General features: G+C 40.5%; 1 protein-coding gene across 1 annotated transcript in view; it reads left to right on the forward strand.

Moving 5' to 3' along the window:
• Window positions 1–15272, forward strand: part of LOC148896612 (terminal nucleotidyltransferase 4A-like) — a 23553-nt gene extending 8281 nt beyond the window's left edge. The window contains exons 3-12 of the mRNA XM_088998844.1: window positions 6597–6643; window positions 7724–7844; window positions 7954–8061; window positions 8129–8257; window positions 9328–9538; window positions 9657–9783; window positions 10224–10327; window positions 10917–11110; window positions 11222–11341; window positions 13865–15272. Of these exons, the coding sequence (XP_088854970.1) occupies window positions 6597–6643; window positions 7724–7844; window positions 7954–8061; window positions 8129–8257; window positions 9328–9538; window positions 9657–9783; window positions 10224–10327; window positions 10917–11110; window positions 11222–11341; window positions 13865–14254 (1551 nt within the window). The 3' untranslated portion in view covers window positions 14255–15272. The remainder of the gene's footprint in view (window positions 1–6596; window positions 6644–7723; window positions 7845–7953; window positions 8062–8128; window positions 8258–9327; window positions 9539–9656; window positions 9784–10223; window positions 10328–10916; window positions 11111–11221; window positions 11342–13864) is intronic.
• The last annotated feature ends 7832 nt before the right edge of the window (window positions 15273–23104 follow it).

A 23104-nucleotide genomic window follows, 5' to 3' on the forward strand; every position in this document is an offset into this window, starting at 1 on the left:
AACACGTAAATAACGCCATGGTGAATCGTTGTGTGTTGCACCAAGACAACTATTTGATATTCGCTGACACAAATTCCCAGCTGACAAATCAGCCCATTTCCAACGGAGCTTGGGCGCAATCTTCTGCATTTTCTGGGTGCTACATTGCTGTCATTGGCGGCTCGAATTGATATGGGAGGACTCCTTGAATCATTTGCAAACATTTATGCTCTCCTCTTCAGAACTATTTGAATCATATTCATAACTGGATGAGTAACAAGAAAACATATTCTCCGAATCTGAAGCCATTGTTTTGATTCTCGAGCAAGGCAAGACGTCATGGCGTGACGTCACGAACAAAGGGGTGGGACCTTCTGAAACTGGCCATTTGCGGATTCATTTTGAAGTCATTTTTATTGGTGTTTTTCATTTAACTAAAAATATCAGCCTGCCTGTTTTGGGTATTATAGATGCTATAAAACGTTTTTATAATGTCAGTGGGAAACACAAAAAAATGGTGCCGGTTGTCCTTTAAATGTAGTGTGTACAAACCTCATAGCACAGTAACAACCCAATTTATTAACTGTCTTTCAAATGTGAAAAATATCCCTGATCAGTTAATAAATTTGTCTCAAGGAATATGGCGTTTACATACTATTTCGCAGATACTTGGAGGAGGAAATGGAAATAGATTAAAATAACATATGCACTGTGATTCATCAAGATTGCGTCTGTTTTTAATAGGTTTTCATTGAAGGGGCAAAGTTAAAGAAATCAACATTTATTGAAAAATGGAATCACTTTCAACATTCAAAACATATTATTCCACAACGAAATATTCAAGCTCAATAATACCTACTTGTGTTAAATTCCGCCAAATCATAGATGGTTTGTCCTGACCGCGCGCTCAACAAACTCCTCACTGACGCCCTCGCGTTCACGCGCAAACAATACACGTGTACCGTCGCCGAGCACACAGACATAGGCAACCTGCAGTGAAATTTGCATACTCGGCACGGCAGCCAATCAGAAGCATGCTGCTTTCTTCCGGACATTCGCAAGCGTTATAAAGTCGTGCAATTGCATATCATTTTCCAAAATAGATGCACAGAACCTCAGCCCAGAAGAAAGATTCAATAGAAGCTAACAACATATGTGACGCTACAAAACGTAAATTTACATTAAACCGTGACTGTAAAGTGTACGTGAGACTCATGAAAGGGGCTGAGTGGCTCGTAGGAAGCAATGCAAACGTTTCATTGTGCACCACAATGACAATCGACTACTGCAGCAAAATCTACAGCCATGCACTTTTACCATAAATTAAGCAAGGTAGCATTTATAGTAGGTACAATGTTGACAATGTTTTTTTAATGTGATTAGTTGTCTCATTGTGCTTCAGGTTGTGAAAGATGGGGCAGGCAACTTTTCAGTTATCTGCCCTGTTGTCCGCTAACTTTTTGTAATGAGTTTCAGACGCTGTTTTTACTATAATTTGGGCAGGTTCGGCGGGCCGGATTAAAAAGCCTAACGGGCCGTATGCGGCCCGCGGGCCGTAGTTTGCCCATGTCTTGCATAGCCTCTTAAAGTTTTGTGAGTGACTACAGTTGGTGACTTCTCTGAGGCCATTTAAATAGGGCTCATTGGATGCAAACACCCACAAATGCGACAATGGGAAAGTCAAAGGAGCTCAACATGGATCTGAAAAAGACAATCATTGACTTGAACAAGTCAGGAAAGTCAATTGGAGCCACTTCAAGGCAGCTGCAAGCCCGAAGAGCAACAGTGCAAACAATTGTTTGCAAGTCTGTGTAAGCTCTCAGTCGTACAGGAGTGCTCCATCGATGAAAAGGTTTCTTCAGCCATGATCTGTACTTCTTTGAAGGTGTCGGACGTTTCGCTTCTTATCCAAGTAACTTTGTCATAATTAAAGAACAAGAAATTCAATCCTTCACAGATCGCCTTAACTCGGTAGACACTAACATTAAATTTACTCGCAAGGACATGAAAGAGAACCAACTCACCATTTTGGATTGTAAAGTAATTATAAAAGAGGACAGAGCGCTAAAAACAGAAGTCTTTAGGAAGGCCACTCACACTGACTTACTTTTCGATTCTAACCACCCTTTACAACACAAACTAGGAGTTATCAGAACCCTCCAGCATAGGTCTAAACTAATACCAACAAGCGTTGAAGGTGGAGAAAAGGAGTCAAAACATATCAGGAGAGCACTCACAAACTGTGGTTACCCTCAGTGGTCTTTTAACAAATGTCAAAAGGAAAGAATAGGGAATGAAACCAGCAATTCTGAAAATACAAAAAGGAGAGGAGTAGCAGCCCCTTACATTGCAGGAGTTTCTGAAAATCTACAAAGACTCCTTTGGCAACACTAAATTCCTAATGATTTCAAACCGATAAACACTTTAAGGCAAAAATGTGTGCATCCAAAAGACAGGCTGCCAAATGAAAAACAAAGTAATGTAGTTTATTCAATACATTGTAAAAATGAAAATTGTAAAGAGCAATACTTTGGGGAGACTAAACAAATTCTCAAAAAAAGACTTTATCGACATTGCAGGGATAATACTAGTGGGCCTCAATCGGCAGTACATATGCACCTAGAACAGGCATGGGCAAACTACGGCCCGCGGGCCACATACGGCCCGTTGGGCTATTTAATCCGGCCCGCCGAACTTGCCCAAATTATAGTACAAACAGTGTCTAAAACTCATGACAAAAAGTTAGCGAACAACAGGGCAGATAACTGAAAAGTTGCCTGTCCCATTTTTCACAACTTGAAGCACAAAGAGACAACTAATCACATTAAAAAAACATTGTAACAAAGTATAAAGTTTTTTTTTAAATCAAGAATGCACCTACTACAAATGCTACCTTGCTTAATTTACGGTAAATGTGCATGGCCGTAGATTTTGCTGCAGTAATCGATTGTCATTGCGGTGCACAATGCAACGTTTGCATTGCTTCCTACGAGCCACTAAGCCCCTTTCATAAGTCTCACGTACATTTTACAGTCACGGTTTAATGTAAATTTACGTTTTGTAGCGTCACATATCTTGTTAGCTTCTTTTGAATCTTTCTTCTGGGCTAAGGTTCTGTGCATCTATTTTGGAAAATGACATGCAATTGCACGACTTTATAACGCTTGCGAAAGTCCGGAAGAAAGAAGCAGGCTTCTGATTGGCTGCCGTGCCGAGAATGCAAATTTCAACTGCAGGTAGTCTATGTTCGTGTGCTCGGCGACGGTACACGTGTTTTGTTTGTGCGTGTAGGCGAGGGCGTCAGTGAGGAGTTTGTTGAGCGCGCGGTCAGGACAAACCATCTATGATTTGGCGGAATTTAACACAAGTAGGTATTATTGAGCTTGAATATTTCGTTGTGTAATATGTTTTGAATTTTGAAAGTGATTCCATTTTTCAATAAATGTGGATTTCTTTAACTTTGCCCCTTCGATGGAAACTTATTAAAAACAGACGCAATCTTGATAAATCACAGTGCATGTTATTTTAATCTATTTCCATTTCCTCCTCCAAGTATCTGCGAAATAGTATGTAAACGCCATATTCGTTGAGACAAATTTATTAACTGATCAGGGATATTTTTCACATTTGAAAGACAGTTAATAAATTGGGTTGTAGTGTTCTTACTGTGCTATGAGGTTTGTACATACTACATTTAAAGGACAACCGGCACCATTTTTTGTTTTTGTTTCCCACTGACATCAGAAAAAACGTTTTATAGCATCTAAAATACCCAAATCAGGCAGGCTGATATTTTTAGTTAAATGAAAAACACAAATAAAAATGACTTCAAATGAATTCGGAAATGGTCAGTTTCAGAAGGTCCCACCCCCCTGTTTGTGACGTCACGCCAAGACGTCTTGCCTTTGATCGAGAATCAAAACAATGGCTTCAGATTCGGAGAAGATGTTTTCTTGTTACTCATCCAGTTATGAATATGATTCAAATAGTTCTAAAGAGGAAAGCATAAATGTTTGCAATTGATTCAAGGAGTCCTCCCATATCAATTCGAGCCGTCAATGACAGCAATGTAGCACCCAGAAATGCAGAAGATTGCGCCCAAGCTCCGTTGGAAATGGGCTGATTTGTCAGCTGGTAATTTATGTCAGCGAATATCAAATAGTTGTCTTGGTGCAACACACAACGATTCACCATCGCGTTATTTATGTGTTTTCTTTCTAATTTCACCATCAACACGGATCAACACGAAGTTTTCAGACCAAACAAAGTACCCAAAATGCATTGTATGCATTGTCAGGGGCGGTCCAAACGTGACGTCACATGGGGATCGTCATCAACTCGAAAACAAGACTTAGTGAATATTCAGCGCAAGTCTTAGAACGTAAACTATAGCTATATGCTGTGGAATCTTTGTAAAATAAGCTCAGTCGAAGTCATTTGAAGTGATTTTATAAATTATGGACATAACTTATTCAGAGTATTTCCGGCCCAAACACTCCCGCCAAATGCTCCTGGCCCGGCCCCTCTGTCAAATTTTAGAACCCAATGTGGCCCGCGAGTCAAAAAGTTTGCCCACCCCTGACCTAGAAGCTAGCAACCACTCATTTGACGACAATGAGGTTAAAATCTTAGCAAAAGAAAATAGATGGTTTGAAAGGGAAGTAAAAGAAGCTATTTTCATAAAACAACTAAATCCTTCATTAAACCGGTTTGGTGGGGTGAGGTTCAATTTGGATCGTTCGTACATTACACTGCTTAGGCAACATGGGATTTGTCATGATGATGTTATACCAGGTCAAATTGGGCAATCAGGCCATCGTTAGTCAGGACAATAGAAGCAATCAGTGGAGCCGCAGGTATATATATATATATATATATATATATATATATATATATATATATATATATATATATATATAATCTTGCGAAATGTCCGTTGGATAAGAAGCGAAACGTCCGACGCCTTCAAAGAAGTACAGATGACGGCTGAAGAAACTTTTTCATCAATTGTTTGTAAGTATAAAGTGCATGGCACTGTTTTGTCACTGCCACAATCAGGAAGAAAACGCAAGCTATCACCTGCTCCTGAGAGAAAATTGGTCAGGAGGGTGAAGATTAAACTGAGAATCACCAAAAAGCACATCTGCCTAGAAGTAAAAGCTGTTGCAACACAGGTGTCAGTGTCCACAGTCAAGCGTGTTTTGCATATCCATGGACTGAGAGGCTACCGTGCAAGAAGGAAGCCATTGCTCCAAAAGTGGCACCTTAAGGCTTGACTGAAATTTGCTGCCGATCTCATGGACAAAGATAAGACCTTCTGGAGGAAAGTTCTGTGGTCAGACGAAACAAAAATCGACGTGTATGGCCACAATGCCCAGCAATTTGTTTGGAGGAGAAAAGGTGAGGCCTTTAACCCCAAGTACACCATGCGTACTGTCAAGCACGGTGGTGCTGTTTTGCTGCCAATGGCACCGGTGCTTTACAGAGAGTCAATGAGATAATGAATGAGGATTACCTTGAAATTGTTCTAGATAACCTAAAGTCATCAACTCGAACATTGGGTCTTTGGCGCATTTGGGTGTTCCAACAGGACAATAATAATAATAATAATAATACATTTCATTTCTTAGCACCTTTCAAAACTCTCAAGGTCACTGACAAACATCAAAAGTGGTAATGGAATGGCTAAATCAGGCTACAATTAAGGTTTTCGAATGGCCTTCCCAAAGTCCTGACTTAAACCCCATTGAGAACTTGTAGACAATGATGAAGAAACAAGTCCATGTCAGAAAGCCATCAAATTTAACTGAACTTCACCAATTCTGTCAAGAATTTCGTAGCCATCCACAAGCTTGCCAGAAGCTTGTGGATGGCTACCAAAAGCGTCTAATTGAAATGAAAATGGCAAAGGGACATGTTACCAAATATTAGCGCTGCTGTATGTACATATTTGACCTAGCACATTTGATCACTTTTTTTCTGTTCACTCATAGTAATGTCATAAAAGAACCAAACTTCATGAATGTTTTTTGGGTGACAAAGAAGTATCTGTTCCAATCACTCCATCAGAGGACAAATCAGAGTTTTAGAAATAACTGGAAACTCAAGAGAGTCATGACATGTTCTTCACAGGTGTAAATAAACGTTTAACCACAACTGTACTGTATTTCCTTAATTTTTATTCAAGGTAAGCATTGACTGGAAATATCTTGACAGAAATTATCCTGGTACAATTGATGGTCGGATTTTTTTCAGTTTCATAGAAATTAATTTCATCTACTAGTAGAGTACTATTGCTATTTACAAAATATATGGTATGGATACAAAACAACTGGCCTCAGTACAACACAAATGATTTTGTAATTGTAAGCATGGTCAATAAATACATGTATGTGGGATATCTGTATGTTTTAGTTAGCTTCTTCCCACTCATCACTTAATGGAGCTAGAACTCCCTCCTGTCTTTTTGGCTCGCTGTGATTAACAAATGTGTGTTGGTTTATGAACACCAAATGTAGATTAGTTCTTTGGAATGTGTATCTATTTATTTTCAATAAACATTGCCTGTTTGTATCATGGACAACTCAAATGAGTATTTTTTTTAATGTGTCCTGTAGGTGGAGATATTTGGCAGCTTCAGCACAGGTCTCTATCTACCAACCAGGTAGCTTTCAAAGTCAGCTTTATTGTCAAATATGCTAATATGTATGACATACAGCACAGATGAAATTACTGTCCTCTCGGACCCAGCATGCAAGGCACTTATAATGACTTTAACAAACATAATAAACATGAAAACGCCAATTTGCCGGGAGAGGGGAGCCACTGCGTCTTCACGCGCCACCATCTTGGGAAAAATAAATAAATAAATAAATAAATATGACAACACAAAGACACAGAGTGGGCGGCCCGGTAGTCGAGTGGTTAGCACACCGGCTTCACAGTGCAGAGGTCGCCGGTTCGCGTCCCGGTCCGGCCTCCCTGTGTGGAGTTTGCATGTTCTCCCCGGACCCGCGTGGGTTTTCTCCGGGTCCTCCGGTTTCCTCCCACACTCCAAAAACATGCATGGCAGGCAGATTGACCACTCCAAATTGTCCCGAGGTGTGAGTGTGAGAGTGACTGTTGTATGTCTTTGTGTGCCCTGCGATTGGCTGGCAACCAATTCAGGGTGTCCCCCGCCTCGTGCCCGAAGACAGCTGAGATAGGCTCCAGCATCCCCCGCGACCCTAATGAGCAATAAGCGGTACGGAAAATGAGATGAGATGAGATGAGATGAGAAAGACACAGAGTCATTCATTCAGGACTTGCTGTACCCTCTTTGTGATGACATGAAGCAGTTCTAGTTGAAAGAGGAGAGGATCAAAGCATCCATGTCAGCAGTGGATCAGGGACGTCATGGTGGAATGTCACTTTATAAACGTCAAATTTCCGTTCATTGTGATGATTTTGTTTTGGAAGAAAGGACATTGTTTGTGTGTTATGGTTGACTGAAAGTACATAATACCAACTTGCTGAATGGAAAGACATGCTTTTCTTGAGTTCTTATGTTTTCGTTTAAGATTAGTGGCTACTCACTATCCAATCTGTTACTATTTAGATGATTCAAGGGTTTATAGAACACGTTAAAGAATACTTGGGTTACACTTTGCTTGTTCATTCAAACCTCAAAATGCTTGGCTTTGTATTTTTTTTTTAATTATTATTTTGTTAAATGAGCCCATATTCATCTTGCATGGGTTGTCAGTGACATTGACCTGGTGGTGTTTGGAAAGTGGGACCATCCCCCGTTGCAGGAATTAGAGCAAGCACTAAAGACACACAACATCTCGGGCGCATATCCCATTAAAGTTCTGGACAAAGCTTCTGTGAGTCACTCCAATCTTGGAGCCATTTTTTCATCATCGGTTGCTTCATTTGGATAATTGATGTGAATGCTTATATGCTGATTCCAACTGTTTCGTTGTTCCCCACCAGGTGCCCATCATCAAGCTCACTGACCATGAAACTGGGGTCAAAATTGATATCAGCTTTAATGTGGAGACTGCTGTCAAAGCAGCACACTTCATTAAGAGCTACCTAAAGGTAACATGTCATGCTTCCAAACCATGTCCATTTCAATTTGTCATTGTTTGTTGTGTCACTCTTGCAGAAATACACAGTTCTGCCTCCCTTGATCTTCGTACTGAAGCAGTTTCTACTTCAGAGGGATCTAAATGAAGTCTTTACAGGAGGCATCAGCTCTTACAGTCTCATACTGATGGCCATTAGTTTCCTGCAGGTACACTTTCATACCTGAGTGAACATTTTATTTCTTGAGTGATGAAAAATGCAGAAGGATGTTTGGAACATCGCTGTGTAGTTTTCTTCGCTTTGTGGTTGCATCAAATGTTTTCTTGCTTTCCATCACATTTCTAATCGTAAATAGTGAAGGGCCAACTTGTAGTTGCTGAATCTCTGAATCTCAAAGACAAGTACTTTTCCCCTTAGACATTTTTAAAACAAAAAGCCTAAACTGAAAAGTGCATCTTTTCAATGGAATCTCAAAACTTTGAGCGCAACCCATGGAGTCTTGTAAAGTGGAGTTATTTATTAATTTGCAAAGTCAAATGCTGGCATTAATATCACAAGAAAAAAAACTCATCTCAATACAATTTTGTACTCTTCAACGTGGCCCAGGAGATTCTCAATGTAGGTGTTGACATCTCCGATGAGATTCAGTCTCATTTTTCTTTTTCATAAATGACAATTTGAGTAACTTTGATCTCCTACTCACAGATGTGAGTAGTGAATATGCCATGCCCCCCGTATATACAGTATATAAAAAACATACACGGTGTCCATGTGTTTATACATGTCCTATCTTTGAGGGCATTGCTCAAGGTCAAGCCCCTCCTGTTGTAGCAGTGTTCCAAACATGAGTAATTTTCACCAAAGTTGCTCTCCCTATATTGATGAATTGATGCACCGTACATATGTCTGTTAGGTTCCAGGATTTTCAGACGAGGGATAGCGTCAGTCAGTTGTCTTCTTATGAAATAATGTTTCAGTAATTTGTCATCAAAATATAGGTACATTTTTACAGACTGCAAAGCAAAACCGTACCACAATACGCGTGATTGGATGTTTGTCTCTGCCCTATGATAAACTGGTAATGGTTCCAGGGTGTATGCCGACTCTTGCCTGAATTGAGTGCATGTGATGAGAACAAATTCATTGGTGGATGTATGTCACTATTGGATGAAGTTGTGCAGTTACCCCTGAGGATGAATGTGGTAAAATATCTCTCCATACAACCTCTATTTTCTTGGCTGGTGCCTGTCATTTTGTTTTCTCTATGTTGCTGATCAGCTGCACCCTCGCGTCGACACGCGTCGTGCTAACATCAACCTGGGCATTCTGCTGATTGAATTCTTTGAGCTGTACGGTCGCAACTTCAACTATATGAAGATGGGCATCCGGGTGAATGGCGGGGCCTACCTATCCAAAGAGGAGATGCTCAAAGCTATGGGCAATGGGAACAGGCCATCTATGCTCTGTATAGAGGATCCAATACAGCCAGGTCAGAACAATTTACTTTTGTGTATTTTCTACTGTTAATTCTACTCAGTTGACTTTGGTCAAACATTATTCTTCCCTTTTATAACACTACTTTACTTTTGTTCTAAATGTTATGATAGGCAATGATGTCGGCCGAAGCTCATATGGAGTCTTGCAAGTCAAGCAAGTGTTTGATTTTGCTTACATGGTACTGAGTCATGGTGTGTCTCCTCTTGCCCGGGCGTACCCCAACAAAGAATACGGAAGGTAGGCATCCCTTCATCTTTGTGTGTGTGTGTGTACTATAGATATGGGCCAATACTAGTAATTGACACAGCAAAAAGACAAACAAGCGTGCTGGTGTTTGCTCAAATTTCTTTGTTGTTTGTCTCAGTCCTTGGCTTCGTCACTGCTCATTCTTCCTCACTCTGCTCAGCCGAAAAAGAGGGAGAAAAAAATGTTGCTGGTCTCTCGTCATTAGCTTAAAAGAGATTGCTCATTTATTGATGTCGGCAAGCAACCGATCATATTGCGGCAAAAAAAAGAACTAATTACCAGTGACTGACAGTTTTGCTTGTTTGACTTTTTGAAAGCACGGTAAACCGTCTAACTTGTAATTGGCCCATGTTTGTCTGTCTACATATAGTGCAAATACAACAATCATGTTTTCCCTTAAAATTGATATTGCCAATGTATATCTTTTGCAGTACTTTATGTCGCATTATAAAAGTTTGCCCGGAGGTTCTGGCCTACAGGGATTGGACTATTGAAACATGGGGAGCTAAGCAGTATGCCACCCAGGACCACCATGGTACAGTCTTATTTCAAAGAATGTATTGCTACCAATTACACATAAAATGTACTTTTAAGTCTTATAAATACAAACATTTACCGTTACAATATACCGTATTAGGCGCACCGGACTATAAGGTGCACCCCCAATGAATGGTGTATTTTCAAACTTTTAACATGTATAGGCCACTACGGACTATTGGGCACAGCTTCAATGAATGAGATGTTTAAAAAGTTTTCCATATACAGGTATAAGGCACACCACATTATGAGGCGCTACAGTATAGGCTGGGTTTACCCACTACTTCTTCTACGATGGGGGGAAATTGAGTCAGTGGCTGCTGACAGTAGTTGCGAGACCTGTCATGGGTCAACATTACTTCACATATAAGGTGCGACTGCGTATCCAGCGCAGGGTCATCTTTTGAAGAAAATGAAGGTTTTTGGGTGCGCCTTATACACCAGAAAATACGGCATTCAAAATATGTTGTGCTATTTGGCTTCCGTTCGTAGTTGTATGGTCCCAGTGAAGATGACTCCAAAGCGTAATTCTCAGACTTTTTAGTTTGCAAAAGTGATCTGAGTAGTGGTGTTTCGTTGGCCTACAGATTTAGAGACATGTGAGCAGGACCTTGCCAGACTGATGCTGGTTTCTGTGGAGGATCAGCGAGACACAGTCTCACCCCTCAGTGCTGATTCCCCCTCATGCTCTCCAGTCTTTCTGAACAGCCCTCAGCACCGTTCTTCATCCTCCTCCCCCAGCTCAAGCTCCTTCTCCGCCTCCTCTTCCGGAAGCGACATTGTAAGGCCACAGGATGGTTTCCCTCAAACAGTGACTGTACTAATTAAACATGACTGTAGCAGAGTTTCAGAATGTCAGAAGGATGTGATCAGAACAATGTGTGCGTTTCAGGAGTCTGATCCTCCTCTCAGCACCAATGGAGTCCAGCCCCAGTCCCTCAACCTTTCCTCGGTCCATTTTATAATGCAAATGGCTGCACATCCAGCGGGCTTTATCCACACTACACCACAGGTTGGATTTACCAAAGCATGATCGTAATGTGTCAAACGGTAATGAAAAATGAATACAGGGTTGACTTTGTTCATCACTTGAGGAGATTTGGTGTATTTTCACAAACAAAGGCCACACTTAAAATTCTTTTCTCCAAAATGATGATGCGGCTCATTATGCATGTTGCCTTGTGTATGCATACAGTTTCAAAATCTTTGAATGCTGTTGTATGAGGCTCCCGGTCAACTATAGAATCAACTTTAAAATTCTTCTTTATACATTTAAAGCTATCTGTTATGCGGCGAGACAGCATGCAGGTTGAAAGACGATAAAAGTTCACTCAGCCAGATCCAGGAAGGATATTTTGAGTTTACGTTATTTGAAGTCGTGGTGGTTGTCGGTTTTCGGCAGACCACAGGTAACACTGCGCTCCAGGCTGTCCTTTCTCCCTCTTTTCTTTCTCGGTCTTTTTTCCCTTTTTCTTTCTCTCCGAAGTGACTTCCTCAGTCTGGTTTTAAAGGTGGTTCACCTGAGCTTCTGGCCAATCAGGTCCCAGCAGCAATTGGCCATTCCCAGGTGGTTGCAATCACCTTCTCAGAGACAATTAGCGGTCGTCCGACACTACTGTTTTGGATGGGGAGAAATGCGCACCTTTCTCCCATCCAAAATCATTCAACATGTCTTTTGGCATCATGACACTATCCATAGCCTTGCACCCCCATACCTATCTGACCTTCTTCAAATTTCTATTGACTCTCGTTCCCTCAGATCCTCTTCCTCCCTCCTCTGTATGCCCCTGCCCGTCTCAGCACGATGGGTGACAGAGCCTTCAGCTGCTCTGACCCCAAACTTTGGAACTTACTTCCTCCCAACATTCGTAACATCGATTCTCTTCCCACCTTCAAGTCCCATCTCAAAACCCACCTATTTAAAATTGCATTTTCTGTGTAGCTCTCACTCTTCTTTCTACAGTGAGGCCTTGGCTTAAAAACCTAATTGGTTCCCAAACAGAGTGTGTAAGGCGAAAAGTGTCTATCCCAAAAATTAATTTCCCATAGGAAACCATTAAAATGAGAATAATCCGTTCCCAGGTCTCCATAAAATATAATGTTCCACTAAATAAGCCTTAAAACTACAAACAATATACCTTATTCTATGTATAATGTGCGGTATTTCGGAAAGAAATACACTGCACTGTACAATAAAGTCGTTTTATTTACCTTTGTGATGGTCATTGATGGCTTGATGGAATGGGGTTCAGACCTCTCTTCCTGTGTCATGAACGTCCGGTTAGGCATCTTTTTCCAAAAAAGGTCGGACTCATCTGCATTAAATACTTGCTGAGGTACGTAGCATTCTTCCTTCACCATTTCGAGGAATGATCCCTTGTAGGCTTCGGCAGCTTTACTGTCAGAACTGGCTGTCTCACCATGACGAGTAATGATCCGTTGCTCGCTTTAAAATCATCAATAAACGGCGAACTTCCAGGTTGCCGCATGACGATATCAGAGTGAATTTGCCGTGCAACACGCGCACCTTTAATAGCTTCTCTATTGCGAAGGATGGTAGCAATGGTGGACTTAGCATATCCGTACTGGGCCGCTAAATCAGACAAATGCACACCTCGTTCGTGTTTTTCAATGATCTCCTTCCTCTCCTCGACTGTAATTTTGTTTTGTGTCTTCTTCGGATGAACACGAGCCTGTATTGGGGTTTTTTTCAGTCCCATAACAGCAAAAGTATTTTATAAAAAATCTTTGGAGACGAGCGACGTGTGCACTCAAGAGAAAGGGGGTGTGGAAAGGTAGGCCGGCTGGGGTGCTGTTTGGTCGTGTGCTTTGGTGTTCTTCCGCAGAAGATTACTCCGCCAGCCGTGGTGAGGCGGCGCTCCGTGTGTATCCCGAAAAGTAGTGCTTAATCCAAGGTTTAATTTTCATAAATTTAACGTTCATAAACCGAAAATTTCGTAAGGCAAGGTGTTCGTAAACCGAGGCCCCACTGTATTTATAATTGTATTTTAATTTATTGCATACTATTTGTGATTGTATTTTATTTATTATAAACTGTGACTGTAAAGTGTCCTTTAGAGCTTTGAAAGGCGCTTAAAATGTAATATTATTATTATTATTATTATTATTATTATTATTATTATTATTATTATTATTATAATTTTGGATAAAGAAGATTAGGACTTTGGTTTGCGAATGAGGATTGATCAAAAACGTAGTAGTGTACATTGTTAAATACATCTAAGAGCAACAAAATTCTGTTTTGTTCCCGCTCCCTCTTCAAAAAACAGGCTTGTGCGCATGCATGCGCCAATGTTTTTTTTTTTTTATGTTACCATGTTTTTAAGATACCTGAGTCCAATAATGGAATATGTCTTGTGTATATGTTAGAAGCAACAGACCCCATAACCTACACCTCCCCAGACCACACGCCATTTTGGTTTTACAACCAAAATGTTCATCAGCTTACATTTCCAGTTACATTCCGCTTTCTAAAACCCTAACCTTGTCCTCTCAATCCCTCTTTCGTTGCCAGTTTTACCATGAGAATCTACCATCCATCAACCTGGTACACCGGCATATGGCACAAACTGCAATCTCCCAGCACTCAAACCCCACAAGCCCTCTTCTCAGCCCCCTCCACCAACTTCATCACCAACGGATGGGCGGGCAGCACCAGCACATGTTCACCGTTCGGCCAGAGTCCCATGGCCCATTTGAGACCCCCCGATTTGTCTTCAAGCACAACCAAAGCAGTAGTCTCCGTGGTCAAATCCACTCCCAAGGTAGTTTCAGTCCCCAGCGGCGGTTTGTTCCTGAGGGCCACAATATGGAACCAGGTTTGAGGAACCAGCAGCACTATAACGGCAACACATGGCGACGCAGGAAAAGGGACAGTCTCCCAGCTCTGAATCAAAGCAGATGAAGGATTGAAGCACTGATACTGTATCTGACCTAGTGCCTTATTTTGTTGTTCACATTGTCACTTTAATTGTTGCATTCATGTCCAGTAATAGGTTGCTTTTATTTAATTTATTCGACATTTTAGTTTTTCTTTTTTTGTCCCCCTGGATCAACATTTTTTTTCTCATTGTCCTCATTGACCTGTGCAATATCTGGATTTTTCAGGGCCTTGATTGAATGTTGAGCTTTCCAACTCAAGGGTGAGGTTGTAAAGGGACAATGATAAAAAATGTCATGACATTTATCGATTAATCTTTATCATAACAGTTCATCCAAATAGCCTCCCTATCCATTCCAAAACATTTGTTATTTTTTTTATTTTAATTGTGCCACTTTTTTGTTTTTTTTAAATGAATTTCCACAAGGGGGTACTGTGGGATTTTTTTGGACAATTTTTTTCTATTTGTTTGCTTTTGTCTTTTCACAAATATTTGGTGCTACTTATTACCAGCTAAGTGCTTTTGTTCTGCCTTTGTGCTTTAATTACATCAACCCTAAAAGGGCCACTGCCTTTTTGGAAATCGAAATTTCTCAAACATCGCTAAAACAAATTATTTGCTCGATTTGCTATGTATTCAATTAACGTGGCCTCAAGAAGCATCGCAAATCATCTGGGGCCTATTAACTTTATTTGCTCTCATCTACAAGGTCCCAACCCTATGAAGAATCCATATGATAGTTAGGGTTTGAGGTACAGAGCCTTTTACAAAACAATGATGAGCCAAGTTGTGTCCGCATCCCGAGTACCAAACTGATGCGATTAGCCTAGTACTGAAAATATATATTTTTTGTTTTCAGTACAAATGTTCATTAAGCTATCCCAAGGTAATCAGTGAGTGGTTACATCTTTGTACACATCAAACCAATTCCCATCTTATATTTGTGTAATTAAAGATGTGTAAATGACTGACATCGCTGTATGTCCCTCCCCACTTAAGTCTTAAGTTTTTCTATTTTTTTAATAAACATTTTAAATGCCACCTTTGTAATATTGTCTATGAGTGCATGTTTTGTGTATTGGTGACCGGTATATAGTACAAGTTTTCATAAAAAAATAGAATATCATGAAAAAGTTGTATTCTATTTCAGTTATATGATTCAATAAGTAAAAGTTGTGTAATGCTTATACATTCATTCCACACGGACTGATACGTTTCATGCATTAATCCTTTCAATTGAGATGATTATATCTGAAAACATGCAGCCTGGTAGTAACACATTGACTTCACAGTGCAGAGGTACTGCGTTTAATTGCAGCTACAGCCTTCTTGTGAACAGTTTGCATGTTCTCTCTGTGCTTGTGTGAGTTTTCTCCAGGTCCTCCGGTTTCCTCCGACATTCCAAAAACATGCATGGCAGGCTGACTGAACACTCCAAATTGACCCTTGGTTTGAGTGTGAGAGCGAATGGTTGTTTGTGTGCTCTGTGATTGGCCTCCTACTGGTTCCGGGTGTCCCCCGCCGACTCCCCAGAGGCAGATGGGATAGGCTTCAGCATGGCCTATAACCCTTGTGAGGAGTGGAAAATATGGAACTGTCTTAAATAAAACATTTTAATTTCAAACGTCATGTAGTTCCTGTGGTACACAGAAGAGGGCACTGCTAGACTGTATTAGACTATAATTTTGAAACGGTCACCACTGAACAGGGTATGGTAAATGTTGAAGTGTCAATCTTCAATCAAATGTATCATCTGATCATCATATTTTAAAATGGAGTCAGATGGAATTCAAGGCCTTGTTTTGATGTCAATGAAAAATGTGGTACACAGTAGACCAATCTTACTGTCCTGGCCCTCATTAACTGATGTACGTGGCAGTTGAGTTTTCTGATTGGATTAACCAGTTTCTGAAACTCATGACAAAAAGTTAGCGGACACCCGGGCAGACAACTCTGAAAAGTTGCCTGCCCAGCCATAAACTTGCCGGCCCCATTTTTCACAACTTGAAACACAATAAGACAAATCGCAAAAAAATCGCAAAAAAATCGCAAAATACATATAAAGGATTTTATTAAATTAAGGAAGTACCTATGACAAAATGCTCCCTTGGTTAATTTATGGTAAATATCCCTTGCGTCTGTGTAAGCTCTCAATCGTACAGGAGTGGTCCATGGATGAAAAGGTTTCTTCAGCCGTAATCTAACTTTTTTCAAAAAAGTACAGATGACGGCTGAAGAAACCTTTTCATCGATAACTATCCCTTCCTTACTGAAGATTTTGCTCCAGTTTTCGTTTGTCGTCATGGTGCACAATGCAATGTTTGTGTTGCATTGTCTGCTTGAAACCACGTGGACTCCTCTTTCTTTTCCAGAGTATGCTAAATACATTTGCATCCTCGGCACCGGCAGCCAATCAGAAGCCTGTTTCGTGCTTCAGACTACACCTTGACTGAAAAGTGTACTTGAGAGTTTTGAAAGCTGCAAAGAAAGAGGAGTCCACAAGGCCTGTAGCGGTTTGCTTGTAGCTTTTGCTTGCATGATCGAATGAACCAAACGTTGGATTTGAAAAAAAAAATAAAAATAAAAAATAAATAAATAAATAAATAACACTTATTTTCTTGAAGTTGTCGGCCCGAGACGTTTTGAAAGTTGTACGGCCGACGTAACTATTTCAAACACTGGATTAACCCAAGAAAAGGCTTTTCTACACTGAAACTTGATGAGACATAAATGGGGGGGGGGGGGGGGAAACTGCATCCATGTACTGGCGTTATGTTACCGGTCTACGAAAATAGGAGGGGGGAAACTTTGTTGCAGAAAAATATTTTTTTGTTATATGGCCCTTCATGAGAAAGGACGTCTTAACATCCCCCCAGTCAACAAATATTAATGAAACCAAGTTGAATGTTTGTTAAAAAAATGTGAATTGTTTTACAGGATTACATTTCTAATGAGGCTGATGTTTTGAGTCCTGATCGCGTATCTTTCAAACCAAGGGGTCAAATAAGCAAAGTGGATAAATTGTGAAAATAAAACTCAATTAACCACCATGGTCCATAATCAAAAGTCTTTGTTGGCCATTGAGGCAAGTGACAAAAGCCACTTGTTTTTGCAAAAAGCGGCCAGATTAAGTGCAATCCAATACAACTCAGAAGGAATGGACAGTCATTGTTTGGTTGGATCACTGAATGACGTCATCATTTGTGTGAGCAATGGATTGGATTGGATGTACAGTACCTTTTTGTCTCACAATGGAAAAAATTACATTTCACAGCAGCAAAGCTATGACAGGAAGAGGAAAGGAAAGCAACAAGTAGAAAAACTAAATACAGGACCTACTGGAAATGCAGCCACTGTCGCGGCACCATCTTGAAGTAAAAAAAAGCAAAGTAAAAAAAAAAAAAACTAAATAAATAATATGACAACACAAAGACACAGGCATTCATTCTTCAGCACTTGCTGTACCCTCTTTATGACATGAAGCAGTTCTAGATAAAAGAGGAGATGATCAAAGCGTCTTTTCAGCAGTGGATCAAGGACATCATGGTGGAATGTGCAGGTCTACTACAAGCTAAATGCATGCATGGATGGTTGTTCATTTGTTTTTGCACTTTGATTGGCTGGCAACCAGTTCAGTGTGTCCCTTAAAATCAAATCGGATAAGCGGATTGGAAAATTGATGAATGTGTGGATGAATTATTCCACATAACCATAGCCTTCTCTTTCCCTCTCCAACAATAAAATGACAAATGAGCCACAGACAGCAGTAGCATCTTGTGTTTTGTAAAACATGTCATTTCTGAACAATTGTACTTCAGCCCATTAAAACCTGAGTTGTACAAGTATAGTTACATCTGTAATTTCTTCCATATTTGCTCTTTCCCTCTGGTGGATTGATGGACAGAAGCACTTGAGCAAGTCCATCTGCCGTTCACCGTTAGTTAATTTAATATGTGCGTTGACAAACACTGCAAGGCCTTTGACCAGCGCCAGAAAAATTGGCATGATATTGGTTGATTACATCTGACTATTCCACAGTATATACATACTATGATTGACTTTCCTTAAAGGACAAGTTGTGTTGCAATCTGTTGCTGTTGCAATAGCACAACTTCTAACATGTACAACCCAGAGCTCCTTGAGACACTTCATGCAAAAAGCTATGTATTCCATCAAGCCATCAACGACCATCACTGTCAAGTTATGTTGGTTTTTTGAGTTCTCCCGCTAACTTGAAAAGGGTTTTGACTGTGTTGATCGGGATTACACTGGGACTTTACTCTTTGACTCCAATGATGAGACAGATTTCTCCTTTCTTTTTCCTCTTTTATTTTGGACTTAATCGTCTCTTTTCTCATTGAAAAGACAATTGCAGATTGCAAGCTGATTGCAATAAATGGTCACAATAACAGGTTCTCTCACCGTCCGCCACCCTGGTCTTTACACAGTTGAACTCCACTGTCTTGGTAAACTCCCAGAGCAGTACTTGAACCGAACGCTGAGCAGTGTAGCAACTGACTATTTTAAGGAGTGGTTTCTTCTGGTGAGAGCCTTTGATTTCTGAATGGCTTGCAGGTGCTGGCACACCTGCCTTCATTCCAGCAGGTAAATAAAACAACTTTATTATATAGTACATTTAATTTCTTTAATTACAATACCATAGCATATTTATTATACATGAAATAAGGTATATTGTGTGTAGTTTCAAGGCTTATTAAGTTGAAAATTGTTTTATTGGGACCTCGGAAAGGATTATTCTCATGTTAATGGTTTCCTATGGGAAGTTAATGTTTGGAATGCACACTTTTCGCCTTACTTATACATACAACGTGTGTGTGTGTGTGTGTGTGTGTGTGTGTGTGTGTGTGTGTGTGTGTGTGTGTTGTAATGTCATGAGAGGCTAGCTCTCAGCGCGACAGGACAAGGAGCGCAATGGGCGACAGGTTTGAATGCAAACAAAGATTTTAATAAAGGGGGGTTTCCAGGGGGAATTCACACGCAACCAAGGCAAGAATAGCATCTCTCCCAATACTTAAAGGACAACCAACATCACTTTTTTGTTTTTTAAATGATATCAGAAAGAAGTTCTATAGCAAGAAGTTCTATAGCATCTAAAACCCAAAACACGCAGTATGATATTTTTAGTCAAATGCAAAACACCAATAAAAATTACTTAGTGTCCAAAATCTGCAAAAAATTGAGCTGCGAATTGGGCATTTTTAGAAAGTCCCGCCCCCAGTTCGTGACGTCACGCCAAGACGTCTTGCATTGCTTGTGAATCAAAACAATGGCTTCAGATTCGGAGAATATGCTTTCTTGTTACACATCCAGTTATGAATATGATTCAAATAGTTCTGAAGAGGAAAGCATACATGTTTGCAATCGATTAAAGAATTATATGTGCCATTTTGAGGCAACATTGGGGGAAATCTCTCACCCAGAAAAAATAGGCACAAAATGGCGACCTCCAGTGGCCACCACCGCTTCGACAGGCTGATAAATTCCTTATATGGAGCTTGGATGCCCTCTTCTGGCGGCTCTTGGGTGCAACACATTTCTCAGACCAAACATGTACAGCAAAATACATTGACGTGATGGAAGGACTGCTACAATGTGTCTTTTTTTGGTCAGGGGGCGGTCCTTTCGTGACATCACGTACGGACTCGTTACCAACTCAAAAACAAGACTTCCTGAATATTCAGAGCGAGTCTTAAAACGTAAAATATAGCTATATGCGGTGGAGTCTTTGTAAAATACGCTTAGTGAAGCCATTTTACAAATTATGGACACAACTTGTCCGGAGACGTCGGTTGTCCTTTAAATCATAATAAAGTCTCTTCTGAGGTGAAACTGAAGACAGAGTTCTTTTCCATGTGTTTCTAGGCCTCACCCCTCTTGATGTCCTTCCTAGGTAGCATAGCCACCTTTAGCAAGGGTCCAAATCCAGTGTTCTGTCGTATTGTTCCCAACTGGCGCTGAGTTCCATGCAGCAATCAGTTTCTCCACAGAGCACAGCAATGGCGCTTGTCGCCCCGGCCTCCACACTCAGAGGCTCTCTGCCTTAAAAGCCTTGCTTGCCAATCAAGCCGTGATCAGCCACAGGTGTGGGGTTTGAGTTGGTGCCTTCCACCAGAGGGGGCCAAAACTCTCTCTGGGTGAAGCAATCTTAGGGAAATGTATTTGCCCTCCAGGACCCAGCCTCTCGTGACATCACAGCGTGTGCATGCATGTGTTTGTGCGTGTGTGTGTGTGTGTGTGTGTGTGTGTGTGTGTGTGTGTGTGTGTGTGTGTGTGTGTGTGTGTGTGTGTGTGTGTGTTGTGTGTGTGTGTTCGTGTGGCTCTCACTGAAAAACATTTTGAAATACGTATTTTGCTTTTACGGCTCTCTTAGTCGAAAAGGTTCCCGACCCCGGATCTAGGGGATGCATTTCAGATTAGGTTTATAATGCGGTCCAATATATGAAAAAAAAAAATAAAAAAAAAAATAAGACATTTATTGAAGGCGCGCCTCATGATCCAGCACACATTTTAGTGTGGAAAAATATGGAATTTGTCTTTTATAAAATAGTCATTGTCATTGATGCCTTCGAGTGAAAGTCTACAATAAACACATCAGAAGCTCACACTAAGTTAAGGCCTTAGAAACTTTACCATGGACAAATACAGTCATACCCTAGTTGCAATTGTGACAAAATGCTGAGATGAGAGCTAAAATGATTGAATCAATGTTCTCCGGACAGCCTTTGAATTAGAAACTTCAAGTTTTATTGCATTGTAAACTATGTGAACACACTTTTCTTGTCCACAAAACAAGAGTGAAGTTACCAGTGTCTGAAACTCATGACAAAAAGTTACCGGACACCAGGGCAGACAACTCTGAAAAGTTGCCATTTTTCACAATTTGAAAAACAATAAGACGACTAATCACAAAAAAAAACATTGTTGCAAAGAATTATGGATTGATTGGATTTGCCTTTATTAGTCTCACAGTGGAGAAATTTACAATAATAATAATGATAATCAGAATATATAACAGAACAACACTTTAAAATTAAGTAATTGATGTACCTAGCACAAATGATCCCTTGCTTAATATATCGTGAATATCCGTTGCTGATGATTTTGCTCCAGTTGTTGTTTGTCCATACACTGTTCGGCATGTTGCACAATGCAATGTTTGCGTTGCGTCGTCTGCTCCAAGCCACATGAACTCCTCTTTCCACAATGCTTTTAATGTACATTTACGTTTTGTAGTGTCATAAATTTTGTTAGCTTCTTTTGAATCTGTCTTCTGAGGCTGAGGTTTTGCTTGATTCCTAACCACTTATCCATTTTTCTGTTCTCTGTGTGTCTACTTTGGAAAATGATATGCAAACGCACCCGGAAGCACACAGTTATTTGATAAAGGCTTCTGATTGGCTGCCGAGTATGAAAATTGGCCAATGAACCGCAATTCCGAAATTTCCATACCGAACAAAGATTTCAAAATCGGAATAAAGCAAACGTTTGATAAAAAAGAAAAAGTTATTTATTTATTTATTTATTTTTATTGAAAAAGTTGTAAGCCACCCGGGCGGAGACCCTAGGCATCTGTAAGTTGTACGCCCTACGTAAAAGTTGCACGCCCCGGGCGTCTGGGCGGACGTTATTTCAGACACTGTCTTTACTAGACTTTATAGGTCAGGGTTCAGTGCAACGTCACGCTCTCATTGCATCAGGCGATGTAGAGATGTTTGAGACTACCAATTTTCTTTCCAACCTGATACTCAGTATATTTCATACTGATCTGCCGCCACCGGTATTTCTTGCAAATACATAAAATATGTTTGGTAAATGTAAAAAATGTCTTGTGCTATACTGTATTTAAACCAATAGCTTCATAAAGACTCATACATAATGATATAAGATGTTAACCCATATACATGATAATGCCTTTCTCTCTCTTGAGGAGCAAAATTTTGATCCAGGTGCAGACACGACATGGAAATGGCAAAGTAAAATGTTGTTCCATACAAAAGTACAAAGTACAGTATCTATCAAATAACAACAGAGATCCAGGGTGGATGCAGAAAACAAAAATAGTGAGTGAGTACTCACAAGGACATGTACACAGCTCACCTCACCCTTTACAAGGACTCTATCTCATGCGCAAAATCGCAATACTACTCTGGACTCATTGACTCAAATTCTGGAAACACAGGGGTCTTCTTGTCCCTCTGAAACAAAATCATACAACCTCTTATCTCTCTCTCCTCCCACCTTTATTCCTCTGATACCTGCAACACTCTGCTTATGTTTTTTAGCCAAATGGTCAACAAAATCCATCAGCACCTCGGCTGCTCCGCCCCCCCCCCCCTCCCCCAACCTTTCTACTCCTTACCAACTGCTATCCGCTTTTGAACTCCCCCATCCCGCCATAATCTTAGACATAATCACCAAATCCAAGAATTCCTCCTGTCAGCTCAACCCCCTCCCTACTATCCTGATCAAGTCCTGTTTACCCTCTATTCTCCCATTTAGTTTAACCATTATTCACTCCTCATTATCAACTGGAATTATTCCTATCCCACTCAAAACCGCAGTTGTTACTCCAATCCTGAAAAAAACTGGCTCAGATCCAAACGATTTCAATACCCTGTATCCAATTTCCCATCTTCCATTCATCGCCAAAATCCTTGAAAAAAAACTGTTGCCTCCCAGCTTCACTCTCACCTCACTCACAATAACCTTTACGAACAATTCCAGTCTGGTTTACGCCCCCACCACAGTACTGAATCGGCTCTCATAAAAATCACAAATGATCTTTTTATGGCAGTCGATGCCGGTTCACTCTCCATTCTCATCCTTCTTGACCTGACCACGGTTTATCCAAA

The sequence above is a fragment of the Hippocampus bargibanti genome, linkage group LG06 (genome assembly GCF_051943395.1).
Source record: "Hippocampus bargibanti isolate YZ-2025 linkage group LG06, ASM5194339v1, whole genome shotgun sequence".
Lineage (NCBI taxonomy): Eukaryota > Metazoa > Chordata > Actinopteri > Syngnathiformes > Syngnathidae > Hippocampus > Hippocampus bargibanti.